Below are 13,891 nucleotides of genomic sequence, written 5' to 3'. Positions count from 1 at the left end.
AAGTCACAGCACCCTAGTCAGGATTCAGATGACACAGTATTTGCAGGATTATTCCATGAGCAGCCTCTGCTGCAAGTTTAAACCCGTCATGAGCCAAACGTGTGTGATGTCTTCATCCTTCTTCATTCATTCTTGTTTGGCTAATCCCCTTAACAAATGAAGGTAGTCCGAGCTCACAGAAAGATGAAGTCAGGGGCTTCTTTATATAACGAATAACGAATAATGAAACCACAATTTGCTTAGTGAAAACTATATTTAAGGATATCTATAATTGAATTATGACTAGTAAGAAGTTAGTCTGATATATCCAAAATTGTATTTGAGATACCTGTAAAATGCGGCGAATTATAGATATCTATAATGTAATTGTGACTAGGCAAAAAGGAATCACGGAAGAATGTAGTTGTGGATATCTGACTAGACAGAATGTAATTTTGACTAGGTAGAATGGTATTTTAGATATCTAACACGTAAAAGGGTTTGCCATATGCTCTAGTGTTACATTCCGGTTATAGTTAACTTTGTACACTTGTGTTTATTGGTATTTAAGCCAATATTATTTCTGGCTTGAGTCTTGCATGTTTAGGATTTTGCCCATAGAGTACAGGACCGATTTTTAGTCCATCCATTTGTTTAGAACTTGGACCCTGCGGTGCACGGAATTTGTTTTGTTTCTTACCTGCCTGTGTCTGTTATTTATCCTGTCTTGGCAGCGAGTTTGTTTGTTGTATTCAATCGATTATTTGTTCATTTCAGTTTTTTTGTTCGGGTCGTGTGACTGAGGTCTTTCCCTTTTCACTGAGACCTGGTTTGCGGATGTGACCGGGGAAACCTGTCGGGTTTAGATTTAAAGCATGTTTAGCAGTCGTGTGCACTTGGGCCGTAGCGCCATTGTTGCGTTCAGTAGTGAGCATAGTGTTAAGCTCTGAGAGCGGTTCTCCGCACTCATTCCACTGTATCTCATCTCCGGTCCCTGTGCCGTCAAGCCTCACCGGTGCAGAACTGACCAGGGGAGTTTGTCACAGAACCCACCAGCCACACCAGAACCCAGCCTACCTATAGTTTTAGTTTAGTTTTGTTAGATTAGTTTGCACAAAGTGTTTAGTTTATGTTAGCTCGTCTGTGTCTTTGTGTTCGTGCTTTCTTTTCTGCTCTGCCTTCGTTTTATTTTTGCACCAGAGTTTCACCACAGCTCTGCATGCACCAAAGCAGATCAACCCTCATTTCTGGGGCTTGTTTTTTGATGATGTCTGGGCTGCGCTCACTGCGCATGCACCCTTATGATATTTAACAAGATAAATTTTCTTCAGGACATCTGACTTTCCTTCTACATAAGTGCAGTATGGTCATCAAAGCAGCAGCCTGTTTGAATTGGTTTGCAATACCTCCATGCAATGTTTTATGACTTTTTCAATAATTCAATATTTACTGTGGCTTTAATGGCTCTCAATATCAGGTCAACAAAATTTGTTTTTCATTTTACACATGTCCCCACAGTTTAAGAACAAGGTAAAAGATTACAAATTATAGGTGGTGGATGATGTAACAGAAAAATTGTTCCTTTCTTTTTTGAGTCTTTATTAATACACTTGATGTTTATTTTAATTTTAATGTTAATTTATTATCACTCTGCGCCTTTTATTTTAGCCGAATTTAGCAATTATAAATGGATTGTGTGTTTTTAAGCATTTGTTTATTCCGTGTTTTCATAAAAGCCTCATTTTAATGCAGTTTTCTGTTTAAAAAAAAAAAAAACACAATCATTTCTGTTTAACATTTAAATCACACTTTAGGTCGGCCCTTCTCGTTCACTACAAAGCATTGGCTCTTAGAGCCGGTGCGAATGACACATCACTAGTTTGTGTGCAATTTGATTGGACGAGAGAGACATTCCACCCTGCCCACAGAAAGGGACAAAAGGCAGAAGCAGCTTGAGGATTTTGGGATCTTCTTCCTGTATTATGTACAATAAATTACACAAAAGACAAATGTCCCATCAGTCTCTTTAATTACAAATTTTATACAAAAGTCCCCCATATCATCTTCCACATTATTTCTTCTGTTTGGGTGGAGGTCTGAGGAGATAGAAAAAAGCAGATGATTTTTAGTATTCTTGTTACAAATCACCAGGGGCCTCATGTACAAAGGGTAGTTACACATGAAAACCTGGCGTAAGCACAAATCTACGCCTATGGTCAGATGTATCAATAATGACAAAGTAGAAATTTGTGTAACTCTATGGTAGCTTGCTGGTTTGCGTACGTACTTTTCTATAGCTATTGGTCCATTTGTGACGCTAAGAGGTGAAACTGCGAAACTGTTAATCACGTGAAAACGATCATTACTTACACCAGAGAAAAATGATAAACAATGCAAACATATTGTATAGCTCTGTTAGATGATCTAATAGAGGATCTATTAGAATCTCTTAGAGGTGCCCGTACTTGGAGCGAGATGCGACGAAAAGCCGCACAGCCAGCGCACATCCTGCGGCTGATCAAACATTTTTACTTCATCAACATGCAAATAATGTGTAACGTCCAAATGCAGCTACAGTTAGCAACAGAAGCGAGGTGCCTGGTTTAACAGTGATTAATTCATTTTAACGAACAACATGGTTGGGATCAGATTTGAAGCTGGTACCAGATCGGCCTTAATATTAATTCTTGTTGAGCAAAGAACCTGTGCTCCGTAATATCATCCTTTCTTCAGCGTCAACACTAGTCGCTGGTTTAATGTAGAGACTTCTTATTAGTTGTGAACAGTGTCAGGGGCACAGATCATGTTCTTCACTTCTGCCTGGTATAGTGACGCTTTGGTGGTAAACTTCCTTTCACATCCACCTTCATGTCAGACTACTTTTATTTAATTTCCGCTCCTGTGCGGAACCTGCAGCAATAACACCTGCACACATGGTCTGACTCACTGTACTGTGCAGATGCAGGATGTATTTAAATTAATTAACATATTTATATGTTAATTTATATTTATATGTTGTACATGGTGTGTCATGGGAGGAGTCTGCTACTCAATCACCTGCGCTCAATTCTACGATGATTGGTGAGTACGAAGGAGACATGCATAGATTTGTACTTAGTAACAATGATACATCTGTACTTGCAGTTTTCTGGATTTGAATTTACACCAAGTCTAGTAAAAAAATCTATGCAAGTCTTTGTACATGAGGCCCCAGGTCTTTTAAATATCAACAATAAGAGCGAGAGACATTAAACTTAAGCAGACATTCTAGTGTTCAGTGTTTTAATTGTGAAGAAACTTGGTTTCTAGCTCATATTTCACCTGTTACACAAATTGTATGTGATATGTAATAAATTACAGGGCTATTTTAGGTTTATAATTTTTTTCCAGCATATTTGAAAAATAACAGTCTGATATGCATGAATGTTCATTTGACTTTAAAAGCCAACTCTTGACTGTGTAAGGTCACCAGATAAAGTAGTTTGACAGTTAATGCAGGTGCATGTAGCCACCATGTTTTACTCCAACTGTGCTGTACATCTAACCAATAAAACCACTTAGCTGAAGTGATGTACAAACCTTAAATCTATTAACACAAAAAAGGACATTTAGATCTTCTGGTCTCCTGTTAAAATCTGTCCCCAGAATGGGTCTAGATGTCTAAGTACACTCGGCCCATCGGAAACAACTGGTTTGGAGCTGCTGCGTGATCCATGTGGGCAGAACCAGCCTGCTCACATTACCCCAACATCGCACCACAACTCTTTGGTTATTAGTCATCATCAAACTAAGGTTGCATGGCATACCCGTATTGATTTGGTATTGCGGTACCGAGACACTAAAATCAGTACTATATAGCATTTGTATGGAACCAGTACTTGCAGCCCCGCCGGCAGTGCCCGCAATAGTGCGGCGACTTCGGTGGTGCCCCGTACAATAAAGCGGTGGACAGCTGAGAGTGAGGAGGCTCTCAGGAAGTGTTTCAACACCACTGTGTGGACGGAGCTCTGCGACCCACATGGGGAGGACATTAACGCAACCACAGGCTGTGTAACGGATTATACAACTTCTGCTGTGAAAACACCATTCCCTCCAGCTAGTACGGTGTTTCACCAACAACATGCTGTGGGTCACCCCTGATATCAAAGCTCTGCTAAAGGAGAAAAAGACAGCATTTAGATCAGGGACCATGGAGAAGCTAAGAAGGGTCCAGAAGGAGCTGAGGAGGAAAATCTGTGAGGGGAAGTCCAGTTACAGGAAGAAGATTGAGGAGCAGCTGCAGCAGTACAACGTCAGCGAGGTGTGGAGGAGCCTGAAAACCATCTCTGGCTTCAAAGCACCACACTCAAAAGCTGAGGGGGGCCTGAGCTGGGTCAATGACCTGAACCTACACTTCAATCGTTTCACCACTGACTGAAGTGTAAGTTCACCAGCATCCAGGTGAGAAAAGAGCTCAGGAAGATCAATGCCAGGAAAGCAGCCGGAACCAGATGACATCAAATCAAAAGTCCCGCGCAGGTGAACTGTGTGGAGTCATGAAATATGTCTTCAACCTGAGCCTCAAGTTAAGGGTGGTACCACGGCTCTGGAAGACCTCCTGCGTGGTGCCAGTGCATAAGACACCGCACGCCAAAGACCTCAGTAGCTTCAGACCAGTGTCTCTCACGTCCCATCAGATGAAGACACTGGAGAGGCTGGTCCTGTGTCACCTCAGATCTGCTTATTTATTTTGCATCGATAGTTTGCCTAACTGACTTGCTTGGTTTCAGCAGGTGGTTGCACGTGTGTTAAATGTATATGTTAAATGTGCAAAAGTCTGAATGTAAATGTTAAATTTAAATGTAAATATTAAATATAAATGTTAAATGTTCCCCGAGTGCAAGACTGAATATTCATGAATGTGCAAGTAGACTCCACCTCTATTCAAACCTACTTAACTCCCCATTAATGGTGTTTACGACAGAACAGCAGTTTAAAGCAGAGCCTCAGCCCGCACACCTGCCGTTACAGCCCGTTCAATCTCCGCTAACGGGAGGGAGTCGGAGCTGGCGGCCATGATGGCTTCGACTTCAGGCTTTTCTCCAGTATTTTCGTGTACCGATCCAGATTCAGATGTTGGCGGAGCTATGCGTACTGTTTGAGGTGTTTGAGTCTGCGTCACTGATCTGAGATCAGCATTACAATGTTTGAGGGTAGAGGTGGAGTCTACTTGCAAATTCAGTTTTAAACTCAGCAAACATTTAACATTTAGATTTGACATTTACATTTAGATTTAACATTTACATTTAACATTTACATTTAGACTTTTGCACATTTAATTAAATGTGAGAAAACTAGTTATAGGTGCTCCCTTTACATTCGTCCCCCTCATATCTAAAGACAATTGTAAGTTAGTGTCTTTCATTTAAAATAATTGGTGTTTGGTATCCATGTAGCCAGTGGGTATTAAACTTTACAGTATGTTCTCTGTAAATACTGGAGCCTGCACTATACACAGAGGCCCAAAAAAAACAGTTTCTTCACTGCTATTCCATATGTTGCATGGCCACAGATTAACCATTAGTTAGAAGACAGGATCATATGAACTCATCAGGCTGTACCTGTAGATGCCCACCACCACAGCATGGTCTCTCTCGTAGGGTTCAAGGGTGAGCTGCTCCTGTGGTTTCATGTTCTCAGCACTCATCTTCTTTACTTCAGAGGCAAAAACTGCCTCTGGAGCTGCTGTTGAGTCTATACAGTTAGCCTAAAGAAGAAAAAAAAAGGTCAGTCCACAACTGATAACATTTAGTATTCACACTAGATATCTTTACTACCAGGATGGTGCCTTTTCTTTTCACTAGCTCTACTTTCTTGTTGATTGTATTTCTGTAATGTGTGAGCTTCCATTCCATCTTATTGTGTTTGTCACTACAATACACTGCCAGAATAGACAGAAGAAATGAACTGTGTACGTGTGAGACTGCTATACCTTAATAGAAATAACAAAATGTCCCCCATTCTTCAAAAAGTTGTGAGCATTCAAAGCCACAATTCGTGTCTGATCAGGTTGGGCAACGTCAGCAAAAATGATGTCCACCATGCCTGGAGAGAGACAAAGCATTAACCGTTAGCAAAGCCGTCAACACAGCATCCACAACATTCGGTCCACAGTTCAGAAATGGATTTAGGAGAAATAAATGAGGACAACCTACCAACCAGCATGCGATATTTGTGGGGGTGTCGAGCATCTTCAATGATAGGAATGATGTTTGTGCGTTTCTTGGCCACATTTAGGAGGTCACGACCTGAGCGATGAGAGAACTCCACAGCGTAGACCAAGCCCTCCTGTTATAGTTAATATAAAGCAAACCTATAATTGCCCACCAAGACACAACTAAATGAACACAAAATGTAGCTTATTACATGGGCTTAAACTGTGCTTATGACCGCATAGACCCACAGAATGCATTTATACTCACCGGCCCTACAATGTCAGAAACATGTGACACCGTGGTGCCAGAGGCAGCTCCCAGGTACATAACCTTTGCGCCAGGCTTGATGTGAATCTGGTCAACACCCCCCAAGATGGCTGCTGCCAGCTTAGAACGAAATGGGTTCCAGGCTCTGTATTCAATCTTAGTCTCTCCTTCCTAACAAAGCATTAAGTGTCACAGCATGATTTTAGAGCTCAGGCTGCCTGACATGCATGCATACATGCAACATGAGTAATGTATGTTGTGGATCTAGGTCTCACCTCGACACTGATTCGCTTTTCTCCATACACAGACTCTCCCACTACCATGTTCTTGGTTACCAGGGCGTCCTCCTTTCCTCTGCAAATGAACACACCTGCAAAGAATCCAGTTGTTAGTAGCTTTAAACTCAAACGATGCCTCATGATAACTTATTCCCATGCTTCCCAAAGCCACATTAGAACAAAAAGAAACCCGAGAGAGAAAAGCACACAAAAACCCTTACCCAACTAATAAAAGAGGAGTGATACAAACCTTCATGTCTGTGTGGTTCAACCAAGACTTTTCTCCCTCCTGCAAAGCCTCCCCTCCCCCCTCTGCCTCTTGGGGTACCTCTGCCACCCCCTCTGCCTCGAAATCCAATACCGCCAGATGACTTGAAGCCTCCGCCTGCACAGACACATTGGTTTAATTTAAAATCTCACTTAAATTAAACTTCTGAAAAACACCACCTAAATCAAACGCCTTAATGTTATTATTTCTAGGCTTTAATATACAGTTCAATTAGGATTTAAGTTAATGCGCCCCTCACAGAAAAACAGGAAAGTCTCAATGTTGTTTAAGAAACTCACAATCAACTTGTTTTAAGGCTGCATACAATAACATCTCATCTCACCTCTGCCTCCTCTGAAGCCTCCGCGTCCACCAAACCCACCTCTGCCTCCACCTCGTCCGCCCCGGTCCCCGCGTGGACTAAAGCCTGAAAGGCAGAGGTTTTTTTATCTGGAATGACTCACAAAGACGTTATGTAGAAAAAACTAAAACTCATTTAAAAAAAACAAAGAAACAAAAACACGCATATGTCTTTAAGGACAACAATGGTGGACTGAGCAGTTGCGCTCCAGCCGTCTGGCTCGGCCCCCTCCCATTTTGACCATTGCTGGGGCAGGTACAGAGGAAACCAGGAAGCACTAGTTGTAGTTCTTGAGCCTATGGCAAACCATCTGAGTCAAGTTGTGTTTCTAATTACTACCATGCTTGTCATGTGTATGTCGTAGCCCGAGTAGACCTGTAAATTTGGGTTATGGAAAGTTCTGTCAAAGTCTAACATGTATGATGTTGCTGTCTAGTCAAGTGTTGCTTATCTAGTCAGCTAGATGTAAATGTGACATTATTCTCACCTCAGTAGCAAAGGTATGTAAATTTAACAGTGGTATGATCAATTGTTGGCCAATAGGCAGTTTTATATGACACAGATTTGGGATTTCACATTTGAGTAGTTGTAGTATTCATAATCTGATCCATATTATTGTCTATATTTACTCTGTATGCACTTGGTCAACTTATTTTGATATTTTACTCAATTTATGAAGGCTGTGACCTACATAGGAAATACTGGACATTTCATTAGTCTACTATTCTATTCTTTATACTTTCTAGAGTTGTGTCAAGAAAAACAGCCGCATCCTCCATCTGTACAGCTGCACTGCTTCTGATCAAAATTTCTTCCAAAACGTGGTGAACATAAGATCCTAATATCTCCCCAGGCAACTGCCCATGACTGTACCTGTTCCACTCTAGAAACTATGCCTTCAACATAACTATATGAATCCTACCAATTCATTCCATGGTCTGCCCATTGAACTGTGAGGTAACTTATCCAGCATTAAAGTGCTGGTGCATTGGTTGACTATTGCGGTTTCACTGAATTTTTTTTTATGAGGGAAAAAAAGACAAATGTTTTATATTAACTTTTATTCAGGTATTGCAACAAAACCGTAATTTAGTTATTTTACAGGTGGTCTAAGTCCAACATAGGTGCCTTGCCCCTCAGAAAACACTGCCCTGATCCACAAGACCAGGGAAGGTGGGATGACAACTTGGACTCCTCACCCTAGATGTCCCAGCAGCAGCTGACAAAACCTCGCTAGGCTAGAAACCTGCAACGACTTGAGATACAGACATAGTACTGTCAAATATATGAAGAAAAAACAACTACAGTTCTATTACTTGTATATTAGCACTGACTTATCTTACACATTAGTAAAAGCAATTAAAAATATGTTAGGTCAATGTATTTAGAACCAAAGCTATGTTTGTAAACCAGAGTTCCCAAGGTTTATCAAAATCTTAATATCAAATACCATGTCACATTAATAAAAGTATTAAACACAAGCAAGATCTTGACAGCAACAGTTGCTGTCACACCATGCCTCTGTAGGCATTCACTGTTCCCACACTGGCACTTAAAGACAAATACGGCAAAATATAAGCTGCAGCTGAAGATCCCATTACAGCTATGCTATGCTCCCAAACAAGCTTTAGTCGAGTTATGAATATTCTGTTGTATTGATTCATGCTGCATAGTCAATTGGCAACCGTTATTTTTAGCAGCCGCTAATCAAGTTGCATATTATATAAATCAATATATTGAATGAAATGTGAAATTGCCATTGAGACGTACCTTGCGCTAGTCCAAGTGTAACCACTTTAACAGACTCCCATTCGACTTCAGAGTCAGATTTTGGATCAAACATATGGATGAACTCCACTAACGGACGAGGTAGCCTGTTTCGCTGTTACAGTGGATTCAGTGACCGTGAGTTTTGATTCCCGCTGCGGATCACGGCTATGCGCTTCTTCAAAAGAGGTGTGGCGATCAACTTCCCTTCACTCCGAAAACAGAGCGTTGTGGACGAGAGCTTAAAACACACGTTTTCAGGCGGGCCGTGTGGGCGATCTACAGCGCTTTTTGGCATGAAACGTTATATAGACACCTTACTGAGACATCAAGGTCCAATTCTTTAGCATTATTTAGAGTAGAAAAAGCGTAGGCGATGACCTTTAATATTACTCTAGGTCAATTTGGTCCTATCCAAATATCCTGATTTAAGTGGTGGGGGCGCGGGCCGACCCTGTGCCAGAGACGAGGCTCCACTAACTTCAGACGGAGTTAGTTTACGCATAGTCAAACAGTTACTAGCATTAGCAGAAGCTAACGTTCAATTACTTATCGAAGCTCATCTATTAACCCAGATCGTCCAGGATTTACCTCAAAAGATAAAGACTCACATTCCTTGATGTAACACACTTTAAACTTCGCATCGTAGAAATCGTGCCTGATGTGAGTCTATGCGTAGAAACACGTGTTCAGCGACGTGTTTGATGCGTTTACCATGTCTGAGACGAGGTAACCAAACGGCAAGGCTGGGCTATAGGGTTATAGCTAATGAGAAATACATTCACATGCCTAAGCAGCACATTATCTCGCTGTGAACAGTTTTTCGACCATTTAACTGTTGGCACAGCGACTTAGGTCGAGCAACTGTGACCGGTTTTGTTGTAAATGAAACAATTCTTTCAAAAGTATGAAATAAACATAACATATACCGTACCTGGTCTCATGTTAACTGTTGTACGGTGATCGTTTCTCTCGTCTGCTGCCGCCGCTCGCCGAGACCACGTGTGTAACGGCTGCTGCTGCTTCTTTGTTTTTGTTGGCGGAGGGCGAACACATATCGGCGCATTACCGCCACCACCTGGTAAAGAGTGGACCAGGACAAGGTACAACCCCAACCCCGCAGTCAGTCTACGGTGGTGTCAAAGGTCTTCGAGGGCTGCTGTCCTACTGGTTTTTAAACTCTCCCTGCCCCCCCCCCCCCCCCCCCCCCCGAACCACTGATTACAGTCAGTGAACAGCTGCAAGAGCCAAATTACACCTAATCCAGGTGATCAGCACAGAGAGTTGGAAAATCAGCAGGGACAGTGGCCCTCAAAGACTGGAGCTTGACACCTGTGCATTAGTGATAGGAAAATGATACCAAGCCTTTGGAGCTTGTTTCACTCTTCCTGAAGTGGAGTAATTTTAAACACTATGTTGGAGCTTATATGAAAACACCCCTGTCATGAGACACATTCAAAAGCCCTCTCTGTTTTACTTTGTGCTTTCTTGTTTTAAAATGTTTCAACATTTCGACATTGTTGATTTGCTTCATTTTCTCAATTTCCCTGTTTAAGAGATGCACACCACATCAAATCCATGCCATTTCAGGACAACAACACAATTTTGTGTGAAATAAAACAGAAACCGGCTGACAGATTGACTTGACAACTTCAGTTTAGTTTGTTACTATGCACACTATATAGGACGCATAGAAGTTGCAGTTGTTGTATTGTCAGAAGATTTGGAAAGAAATTTGAAGAGTGATATATTGACAATATCATGACAACTGTAAGCAACAGATGGGCTTTAAATGTTCAGGATCACTTTTTTGCCCTACAATTTCTGTTTTAATTGTTGAATTATTTTTAAGAACAGCAATCATCAGCAACACATCATCAATGCTGAGACCATTCATACTTTTTATTAACTGATTTTAATTCAGACATACATACACATTTCTCCCATACATTGTCCAGAAACCAAAAGCTGGATGAGGCCTTGGTGGACATGACAAGGCAATGATGGAGGCAAGGTACACAGTATTTAAATAGTCTTGGCACTTATTTAAGACGTTTCTGTTGTAAGTGTGACTGCTGACATGTGGACACCAGCCAACATTTTTTTAGCCTGAGAGCACAACTTTGACAAGCAGTATTGGCTTGAACAACCCAGTTTTTTTCCTTGCTGGTTTTGACTTTCCTGCATCCGTTCAAAAATGTTAACTTTTATTAATGTATTAACTTTATTAAAGGAAAACTTCACCTTCCTGTGGTAATATTTAAGAATAAAGAGACACTAAAATTGCTCCATAATTTCTTTACTTAGAAATTGTCGTTTATTTCTCCGGTAAAACGCCTCTTTACCTGCTCCAGCATTGGTCAAACCTAGAGGAGGCGGGGGCAGGGTGAGAGGGGGCGGAGCCAGCCGACTGGAGCCCAACTGCTCAGTCCGCCATTGTTTTTCATGTATACACCTACAGCACTAATATTCAATGGCCGGACGACCTATTCTGGATTATTAAGAAGACAACAAGTTCTAGAGTGTTAGAACAGTCTGATATTCAGGATTTCTTGTATAATCCAGAGCGCAGCCCAGATGAGTTACAGTTTATTTGTTTATTGTTTTATCTTGCGCAGTGAAGTTTGAGTAAAGTTCTGCTTGTGTGCTTTAGACTGTCAGGAGTCACGTTAGTCTATGTTGCTAACGCTAGCTTGTGTGTTAGCTCTGAGTGGCTGGCATGTTTCTACTTCATTGTGTAGGCAATATATTCGACCGTTTATTGTTTTAGCTTGCGCTGTGAAGTTTGAGCACAGTTACGGGCTGGTGCTTCTCGCGTTGTGGACTGTCTGTGATAGCGGTAGCTTACGTTGCTAACGTTAGCCTGTGTGTGTTAGCTTGGCTGGCAGAACCCCTAATACTAATAAAATAATTAATTTCATCCTTTTGTAGGTAATATCAGACGGTCGTCATGATGTGGCAGTTCCTCAAATTGAACTTGCCTACTGTTCTTAGTTATGTTGGGTCTCAAAGCATGAAAAAACGCAGATTGAGATGGCAAAGGTAGTGATAAGTTTATACACTTTGCACTTAGTGTCATGGCTAAGATAGAAACCTGGAACGCCTGAAGCCAGTTAACAAGAATAAATGAAGCACCTTCTGAAAGTCTGCTGGAAGATGTCTATACAGTACTACAAACAATACCAACTATGACCATCACTGACCCCAATCAGCTGGTATATAGCACATCAACCGTGATGCTTGAGGTACTTGGCTATAAGATAAACACAAGCCATAAGATGCAGTATTTCACATGGAAACGGAGGTTGGAGGTTGGAGAAGAGGTCCAACTATCAGAACTACAGAAAGGCATGACAAAGAAGACCACCTACCTAAGAGGTACAGCAACATGACCATCACTGTCAGATAGAAATAGATGCCAGCAGGCATTTGTTGGAAATGTTTTACTTTACAGCTCCTCTGGTTCCCAATCGGCTCCTAATTTATTATCACTCTACGCCTTATATTGCAGCCGAATTTAGCAATTGTAAATGGTTTGTGTCTTTCTAAGCATTTGTTTATTCCGTGTTTTCATGAAAGCCTCATTTTAATGCAGTTTTCTATTTTCAAAAATACCCAGTCATTATTCTTTGACATTTTAATCAAACCTTTAAATTGCCAATTGAACACAACCACACCAGACTAATCAATTAAAGACCAAAGGCTTAACATTATAACACTTTAGATAACAGTGTTTAGTGGAAGTTGAGAGATAGTTTAATTTTACAAAGTCAAAGTCTCCAATACAATTTAAAATACATCCAGATGCTGCTGCTTTTGAAGTTGTCGGTAATTTTTTTACTTTTTTCCTGACACACTTGCTTTTAAATCTGGCTCCCCATCTGTGTACCTAGTTAACAGAACAGGAAATGAATATGTAGCATCAATGAAACAGTGCCCCTACTTTACCTTAGCTGCCCTGCTTGTACGCAATGACTAATTGTTTGGAGCTGTTTGTGTCGGACTGTTTAGTTCACACACACATTGCATCATCAACGCCTAGTTTTCTCCTTCAGTCTGCGATGGACATCCCAGGATTGAACCTGAGCCAGCAAGAGTATTATCCCTACGTCTACTACAAGATCGACTGCAACCTTGGATTTTAACCCCTCATGAGCAGTGTTTGTCAGTGTGTGTGTTCCTTTTGCCTCCCTCTTCTTCTTCTTGCTCTTCTCATTAACTGAAATAGAAAACCAGATTGAAGAGATATGTATTTAGCACCAGTAGAAGGCAGCAAACAGACACTATGCAAAAGCTCAATAATTTTAAAATATTCATAATATTTAAATGTGTTGTTGGGTTTTTAATGCAGGTTTCCAGCAGATGAAAGGCAAAAACACAGATTCACAGCTGTGAGCATTAAACCTGCTTCTAAAGTACTATGTGCTGTAAAGTAATTGGAGATTCTGAATTTGATATACATGGTTATTTGCCTGTGTATGTGGCCCTGTCACTGTCCCGCCTTTCACCTGATTAACAGTTCCTGATTAAAGTTCCTTTTTGCATTAAAAGTGTTCAAGTAGGCCTTTTTGTGTGGTGACCTACCGTACACAACAGATTACAAACAAATGAAATGGTTTTACTTTAGACAGGATTAGGTTTCAGGGAGCTGGAGCTTTCCAGTAATCTGTATTATCAGCTGACCTGTAAAGAATATTTTGGTTTCTTTTATTGAACATTACCTATTGTACATACTGGTTAGTCCCTTGTCTTACACTTGTACAGAGAAATTGTCTTT

The 13,891-nt window shown here is 41.0% G+C and overlaps 1 protein-coding gene across 1 annotated transcript; it reads right to left on the bottom strand.

Annotated features, from left to right (window-relative positions):
• Positions 1-1,991: 1,991 nt before the first annotated feature.
• Positions 1,992-10,251, bottom strand: LOC114843457 (rRNA 2'-O-methyltransferase fibrillarin). The gene is made up of 9 exons (XM_029130020.3): positions 10,049-10,251; positions 7,330-7,413; positions 6,969-7,103; positions 6,716-6,810; positions 6,441-6,611; positions 6,174-6,306; positions 5,951-6,063; positions 5,580-5,725; positions 1,992-2,075 (listed from the first exon to the last, which is right to left on the bottom strand). The coding sequence occupies exons 1-9, from the start codon at positions 10,056-10,058 to the stop codon at positions 2,051-2,053; spliced, it is 912 nt and encodes a 303-aa protein (XP_028985853.1). The 5' UTR covers positions 10,059-10,251; the 3' UTR covers positions 1,992-2,050.
• Between the last annotated feature and the right edge of the window lie 3,640 nt (positions 10,252-13,891).

The sequence above is a fragment of the Betta splendens genome, chromosome 16 (assembly GCF_900634795.4).
Source record: "Betta splendens chromosome 16, fBetSpl5.4, whole genome shotgun sequence".
In the NCBI taxonomy this organism is placed as follows: Eukaryota; Metazoa; Chordata; class Actinopteri; order Anabantiformes; family Osphronemidae; genus Betta; species Betta splendens.
Note: the sequence above shows the minus strand (reverse complement) of the source record. Positions and strands in the feature narration are given on the sequence as shown.

What these genes read in the sequence shown, in the direction of transcription:
- LOC114843457 (XM_029130020.3), bottom strand. An exon ending in CAAATATCGCATGCTGGTTG is followed by an intron (nt 6,064 to 6,173) that starts GTAGGTTGTCCT and finishes GTCTCTCTCCAG; the next exon opens with GCATGGTGGACATCATTTTT. An exon ending in GTGGTGGTGGGCATCTACAG is followed by an intron (nt 2,076 to 5,579) that starts GTACAGCCTGAT and finishes CTATCTCCTCAG; the next exon opens with ACCTCCACCCAAACAGAAGA.